Source organism: Lynx canadensis, chromosome B1 (genome assembly GCF_007474595.2).
Source record: "Lynx canadensis isolate LIC74 chromosome B1, mLynCan4.pri.v2, whole genome shotgun sequence".
NCBI classification, from domain to species: domain Eukaryota; kingdom Metazoa; phylum Chordata; class Mammalia; order Carnivora; family Felidae; genus Lynx; species Lynx canadensis.
In genome coordinates, this window is record NC_044306.2 from 119,749,932 (window position 1) to 119,758,152 (window position 8,221).

Here is an 8,221-nt window from a genome sequence, read left to right on the forward strand (position 1 = left end):
TTGTCAATCTAAGGCATAAATTTTATACCTTTAATATTATTCTTTGTAAAGAAAAGTAACACTGCTAACTACTATCTAGAAAATGCAGGTCTTAAAAGTTTTTTCTAAGGATAAAAATGTTCAGTTAGACTTGTTCTTATCAAGGGCCAGAATTGCAAAGATAACTACTCAGTTCTATAATATACACCCATGGAACAGAAATGTCCATTCGAGCATTCATTCATTTATTTATTCATATATTCGAAAGCCATCATATTAAAACTTTTTATTCATAACACCACATTTAAAAATTTATTGGTGCACATGTACACACTATTTCTTCTTTCTGCTCATTCCATATTCTTTCATCTTTACTAGGAATCCCATGTCCCTGCTACTTTCTTCTGGATCTCACACATCGATTCTTCCCCTTTTCTCATATATCTTCAAATATCCATGTCACAGTTCTTTCCTCTTCAGAATTTAAATGAACTCTAATCTCTCCTATCTCAGTGTCTTTCCATTCCAATACATACTACAACATGGATGAACCCAGAGGACAAATACTGTATGATTCCACCTGTATGAGGCATCCGCAGTAGTCAGACTACAGAAACAGAAACTAGACTGGTGCCAAGGACTTGGGGGAGGGAGAAATGAAGTGTTAAATAGGTCAATTTGCAAGATGAAAAAATTCTGAAGATTTGTTGCACAAAAATGTGAATGTTTAACTTAATGCTACTTACCAAATGGTTACGATGCGGGGGCTCTTGGGTGGCTCCGTCAGTTAAGCATCCGACTTCAGCTCAGGTCTTGAGTTCGAGCCCCACTTCCAACCCTGTGCTGACAGCTCAGAGCCTGGAGCCTGCTTCAGATTCTGTGTCTCCCTCTCTCTGCCCCTCCCCCTCTCGCACTCTTTTACTCTCTCAAAAATAAACATTAAAAAAAAAATCTTAATAAAAAAATGGTTATGATGGCAAATTTGTTACGTGCATTTTACCACAATTTATATTTATATATAAATATGTAAATACATAAAATTTCCTTTCTTCATTTCACTTCCCCCCCCCCATCTACCATGCTTCTTCTTTATTCCTCTTTTCAAACTTTTCCAAAGAGGTAACTGTATCTTCTTTTTCCATTTCAACTCTCACTCTGTTCTTCAAAACATCTCTGCCCAACTTTCACCCATCGTACAACCATCCCTGCTCTCACCAAAGTTATATTGCTAAATATACTGAATACTTACCAGTCTTTTTTTTTTACGTGATCGTTCAGCAGCATTTGATGCTATTGACCTCTTTAAAATACATTTTACGTTGAATTCTGAAACTTCATATTTTTCAATGCCCTTTGAGTCCTCACTTACACTGTATATGGCTTAAATTCTACTCTTCATCCAAGTTCTTCCAAAGCATTCTGTGCTTCTCACTCTATGTCATTTTTCTGGGCTCATCTATATTCAGTAGCTGTGATTACAAACTATATAATTCCAAAATTTTTATCTCTAAATCAGTGTATCTAATTGCTGATTGGAGATCACCACTTGTAAATCTCACAAAACTTCCAAGTCAATATGTTTAAAACTTCTAAATCATCTTTTCCCCAAACCTTCAATGTTTCCTCCTGGAAATGAACCAAATCATCCCTTTGGTTTCTTGTACTTCAGGCAACAAGTACTTTTGAACCCTACCAACCTGATTTGCAACAAATGATGATAAGAGCAATGTCCTTCTATAAAGAGCCACAACACTTTTTTGTAAAGAAGCCATATTGCAGATTCACAGTAGATCCTCCAGCAATGTCTATCTGGTGTTTTACTAACCTTTGAACTTGAGAAAGTCATTGATCCTTTCTAAACTTCATTTTTTTTTCAACTGTAAAATAAGAAACATTTCCCCACAGGTTGTAAGGATTAAGTAATGAGTGCACTTAAAGCTGAATGCAGAACCTAGCACACAGTAAACACTCAACAAATGTTACTTTTTAGAAAATCACCCTCTTAGCAGTCACCTTAGCTCAGGTTAGCACCTTTCTCAGGTTCAGTAGCCTGTAGCAGCCCTAGTCACAGTTCTTCTTTTGCAAATCAGGATGAACTTATCTCTGAGCAAAGGATTCTAAAGGACTGAATGAAGTATCTGTGCACGTTAACCAGGGCTAATGGGCAGTCAGTGTATACACCAATATGGTGAAACAGATGTAGACTGCCAGTGTCTATTCTGATAGGTCAGTGCCCAGCCAGCTCTGTTCTGATTGGCTAATTGCTTCCATACTGGCTGATAAGTATCTTTAATGTCACCTCTGGTTTATACTCTGTAAATAGTTCTCAACCATTTTGATGAAGACATTAATGTTTTCCTCCTCTATGACCTCTTACCAGTATGTTTATATTGCCCTTACCTTATAGCATATTAATTAGCTGTTTATGCTTCTGTTCTCCTCTGACTTTGAATATCGTAGAGGCAAAGTCTGCACATTATGCATTTTTGTATACACAATACGTAGTCCAAATCCTGTCATGCATAGTTATCATTTAATGAATTCTTGTCGAATAAACACATGGAAGAAAGTGTGGTTCGGGGCGCCTGGGTGGCGCAGTCGGTTAAGCGTCCGACATCAGCCAGGTCACGATCTCGTGGTCCGTGAGTTCGAGCCCCGCGTCGGGCTCTGGGCTGATGGCTCAGAGCCTGGAGCCTGTTTCCGATTCTGTGTCTCCCTCTCTCTCTGCCCCTCCCCCGTTCATGCTCTGTCTCTCTCTGTCCCAAAAATAAATTTAAAAAAAATAAAAATAAAAAAAAAAGAAAGTGTGGTTCTTGCTATACAGCTTAAAAGAAATAACATTCAAATCTCCTTTGTAATAGATATCAAATCTCTCTCTCTTTTTTTTTTTTTTTTTTTGCTATGGAGAATTTGTGCTCAACCTTTCTCTTTCTTTTATTAATTTTTTTTAATTTATTTATTTTTTAATTTACATCCAAGTTAGTTAGCATATAGTGCAATAGGGGCACTATATGATTTCAGGAGTAGATACCAGTGATTCATCCCCTATATATAACACCCAATGCTCATCCCAACAAGTGTCTTCCTTAATGCCCCTTACCCATTTAGCCCATCCCTCCACCCACAACCCCTCCAGCAACCCTCGGTTTGTTCTCTGTATTTAAGAGTCTCTTAGGTTTTGTCCCCCTCCTGGTTTTTATATTATTTTTGCTTCCCTTCCCTTATGTTCATCTGTTTTGTATCTTAAATTCCTCATATGAATGAAGTCATATGATACTTGTCTTTCTCTGACTGACTAATTTTGTTTAGCATAATACCCTCTAGTTCATCCATATATCAAATATATTTAATTAATTTCTGGTTTAATCTAGGAAAAATAACTTCTTTCAAACGTGTGGTTTGATCCTTAATGTTGATGTTTTGATAAATTATGCCTAATCATCTTTGTCTTTTTAATTTTTTAATATATTTAGACAATTACAGTTGATAGTATTTTGAATCAATAACCATGAGTTTCATTTTCTCCCTCAGTATTTCATTACATCTAAAAATTAAGTATTTCTTACAGGCCTTTGTATTGCCATCCTCGGCACTGCAGTATTGATACGAGTTTTGACTACATTTCTGATGGTGTGTTTTGCTGGTTTTAACATAAAGGAAAAGATATTTATTTCTTTTGCATGGCTTCCGAAGGCCACAGTCCAGGTAATAATGGATAGGATGGCTTAGCATCTTAACTCCTATTTATATATGGTATCTTGAACTTTTGAATAAGAGGGCTAATTCAAATTTGGTGAAAAAATGTAATTGAAGACTGATTTACAAAAAGGGTTTATACTAATCTACTGTTTAAAAGTTTTATTTTGAGTATATTGATTTCCTAAATATGATGGCTCATTTAAATTTATCTAGATCACCAGATTTACTTAAATCAACTAAAAATCCAATATATCCCTACACTAAGCAGAAAGTAGTAGTCACAGGAAGAAAGTGTTTGAATTTTTATCAGTCAGAGTTCTCTAAATCACCCAGAAAGATAGTTGTCAATCTTTTGACAACTTTGCATTTCAATATCTTCCAAGAAGAGAGTGAAACAGAAATAGCATGGCCCATCTTAGTATTTGGAAATACTTCAGTGTCCATATGACTAATGATCACTTATGCTTGACCACAGTCTTTATATATAAAGGAGAAAGATTTATTAAAAACAATTAAGAAAATGCTTTATTGCCTTCCTAGATTATTGGTTGATATTAAAATTTTCAAACTAGCCGAACCTCCTGTCAAATGTATCAATCACATGACCCCAAAACTGTGCGATCTCATGAGCAAGGCATGAATATAGGTGCTTGAAATTACTGACCACGTATTTGATAGAATTTACTTACTAATTAAATTACAACTGTGTAGATTATTATTTGTTGCAAATGTAATATATTTCTGATTATGTTCCATATTTTCAAACTAAACATAGCACACAAGATTTAACTGTCTCTTCTCTGATTATTTTGCAGTTGTTTAAATATGCACATTTCTGTTTCATGAAATGAAAATCAGATGTTCTTAATTTAGGAAGCTTTTGGGGATATGTATGCTCTATAACTATGCCAGATTTTGTGTGGCTGTGAGCTTCGGCATTATTCCAGAGGAGTTTTCATTTCCATCAGACTTTCAAAGACGTCTGAGACATAATGGATAAGAATACTGTGAGGTTAATAGTACAGTAAGTGAAATAGTTTCTCCCTCAGAGTGTCTTCAGCTTCCTCACTACCTTTGGTAACTTTAGTGGGTAAATATCAAATAATCACTCTAGTAGCTTTGGTATGAAAGATTTGTTTCTAAACATTAACATTTGGAAAATGACACTTTCCTGCTTTCAAAGCCAATTTTAAAATAAGGAAACATTATCCAGAACCTGTTGAATAATGTATGTTCTGTGAAGTAAGTATTGTATGAAAAATTTTTTCTCCTCTTGCCACTGCACAAGAAACAAAACTGTCGTATATGTTTTTTCTACATTAGTGTTTTTCAAACTTTTTTGCTCATGTATACTATAAGAAATATATTTTAATCACAACTCAGCATATGTACAAGCCCCAAAACACACATGCATACTCACACACACAACAGAAAATTGAAAACTACACATCGTAGTATGTGCAAATCTTCTCAGGAATTCTTGAAATGTTGTATTAGTTATGGTACAAGGTAAACTGCAATAACCAAGAACCTTCAAATAAATTATCTGGGCATTCCAGAGCTGGCAGGGTGGCTACTACCCTCAGCGTGTGCCTTCCATCCATGAGTCCACCTAGAGAGCAGTCTACTAATAGCATTTATCACTTCTGCTTGCCTCTCAGTGGCCAGAACTTAGAAACATAGCTTCATCTAGTTGTAAAAAAGGCTGAAAAAAGTCTATTTGTACGGTAATTGACCAGCTGAAACTCAAAAGTTTCATTATACAAGGATAAAGGGGCATTCAGATATTTGCGGGCAATTAGTAGTCTCTGCCATGTGTCTTATGCACACTGATATTTTCTCTTCTATTTGATTATCCTCCAGGCTAACATTGTTGTGTTCTGTGGAATAAGGGAATAACCAGATTGTATAATATATTATTTTGCCATGTGCACTGATAATACTGCATTTTGCCTGTGAAAAAGGAAACAAAAATTGTGTAAGGCTTTTCAAAAGCCAAATCTTAAATAAGACATTTTACCAACTCCCAAGGCAAAAATTAACTAAATACTGACTAACATTAATTTCAAGTTTTGAAGGTGCCTAACATTTTCAAGTTTCATGATGTTTAATAATTAGGCTCTAAAGCAAAACATATTCTTTTGTTTGTTGTTTAAATTTTTTTATATAATTTATTGTCAAATTGGCTAACATACAGTGTATACAGTGTGCTCTTGGTTTTAGGGGTAGATTCCATGATTCATCGCTTACATACAACATGGGCTTTTATTATTATTGTTGTTATTTAAAACTTCACCATCTTCCAGTATCACTGCATTTTTTCATCTTGCTTTTTTTCTTAATTCAGAATTCTAAAGATAAAAGAATGAGATGACCAGTAACATTCAGCTTTACTCAGGAGGAAGTTAGTATATAAGATCATGTTATAGTTAATTAATATTGTGAGTCTGCATTTGCCTTTTGTTTTGAAATATATTTGCCTGATACTTTTTGTAACCCTACCTTATGCAAATAGGTACGTATGAATCACTATTCTTTCCCCAAGCAAGGACAGGGAGAGTTTTCAGACAAAACTAACTGCAGTATGCTTTGAAGGAAGACTAAGAACTTTCTTAGTTGAGCAAGAGAATAAGCCATTTGTTTTTGCAAATGAGAAAATAATTCACCTTTTTTCTGTGTGCTTGTCTTATGTTTACAATGTTACCTTTAAACTTGTATAGGCTGCCATAGGATCTGTGGCTTTGGACACAGCAAGATCACATGGAGAGAAACAATTGGAAGAATATGGAATGGATGTGTTGACAGTGGCATTTTTGTCCATCCTCATCACAGCCCCAATTGGCAGTCTGCTCATTGGTTTGCTGGGCCCCAGGCTTCTCCAGAAAGCTGAACATCAAAAGAAAAATGAAGAAGTTCAGGAAGAGACTTCTGTACAAGTTTAGAGGTGAAGAGAGAGAATGCTGAATATAATGATTAGAAAGCTGCTACCAGAAGCTAATTTTATCAACTACCAGAGGCTACTTTATCTAGATGGATATTGAGATATGTAATGTTTAAACCTTAAATGTAATAGAAACAAAAGTGTGGCTATTTCTTTAAAGAGCATTTTCAGCCATTATCCTTTCCATTTGTATGGTAATATTCTACAACTCCAACCTGATTTCTCGACCTTTTTTTTTTTTTTTTAAAATAAGTCTTCATCATATATCTTAATTTGTTTAGGGACATATACACTAAAATGTACTACCACAATTTAAGATTAACATGGAAAACATCAAGTGCAGTATCCTATTCTATTAGCCAACAGCTTGTTCTAACTTACTGTAACTGTCATAATTTCATGATTCATAGTCACCTAACCTTTCATGCCTTGACATATTTTTGGCTCCTCTTTTCTTTTTTATTTTTAAATACCATAATGCAATCCCCCATTAATTTCTACCCCCACTTTATGCAATTCCCCATCAGTTTTACCCCCACTTTCTGTGCCAATCTGCCTCTACTCCATTTCTACCTCTCTTGCTACCATTCTGTGTAGTATTGTAACTGATTGGTCCCACCAAAATTTCAAGTATGCAGAGTATCTTCATTGGCTCTTCCTCTTGCAGCTATGCACCTAGACAGACCTTATCCTGTCTCCTAGGTGGCAACACAGAGTCTCCCATTTTAGTGGCCCATCTGAGTTTGCCTTAAGGAGTGCCCTGATTCAGCCCTTTCTTATTAAAGGAATAGATTGTGTTAAATGAATAGATTACAAATATTCTGATCCTACCAAGCTGATCTGCATAAAGCCTATCCATTCCTCTCTTGTCCTCAGACTACTGTTCCAGACCCTTTCTCCATGACTTTCACCTCTGTTCAAAACCAACTTAATTTTTATTAAGCTAACATAATATGAAGCCATAATAGCTTCAATTTTTATATCAGCCTGACTTTGGTTACTTTATGGAACTGTGTTTCCTTCTAGTTTTTGCTCTTTATTTGGATTGGATTAATTTATGCCGAAATTCAGATAAATATTTCAAACTGAACTTCATTGGTTAGATGCACCTTGGTGGTAGCAACATAAACTTAATGCTCATCTGTTCCTCTACTTTTGCAGGCTCTGAAACTGGATTCCTTCAATAAATACTTAGTGGAAGCGTTTGATGACCTAGGCACGTCATCAAAACTATTATTGCTCCTGTCCTTAAGGATCTGACAGTCTAGTAGACAATTAAATAAGAGATTTCAAAGCAATATGATATGTGCTATGATGCAGAAAATACAGGAGTCCTGGGGGGCTCATAACAGGAGCACCCACACAATCCAGGGGTGGTACAGTTCAGGCACAGCTCCCAGACAAAGTAAGGCCTGGGCTAGGATATGGGGGATGCTTAGAACATAGACAGCAAAAGGCATGTGAGGCAAAAGGGTGCTGTAGTTAGTGCTAGGTCCCATGTTCTCCAGTAGTTTTTCTCCAGTAACAGCTTTGAATGCTTGTTAACGTATACAAAATACAATTAGTATAAGTAAATGAGAATGTTGTTATAAATATTCAAGG

General features: G+C 35.6%; 1 protein-coding gene across 1 annotated transcript in view; it reads left to right on the forward strand.

The window, feature by feature from the left end:
- Window positions 1-7,552, forward strand: part of SLC9B2 (solute carrier family 9 member B2) — a 52,191-nt gene extending 44,639 nt beyond the window's left edge. Inside the window, exons 11-12 of the mRNA XM_030313342.1 lie at window positions 3,548-3,684; window positions 6,399-7,552. Coding sequence (XP_030169202.1) covers window positions 3,548-3,684; window positions 6,399-6,620 — 359 coding nt within the window. The 3' untranslated portion in view covers window positions 6,621-7,552. The remainder of the gene's footprint in view (window positions 1-3,547; window positions 3,685-6,398) is intronic.
- Window positions 7,553-8,221: the final 669 nt, after the last annotated feature.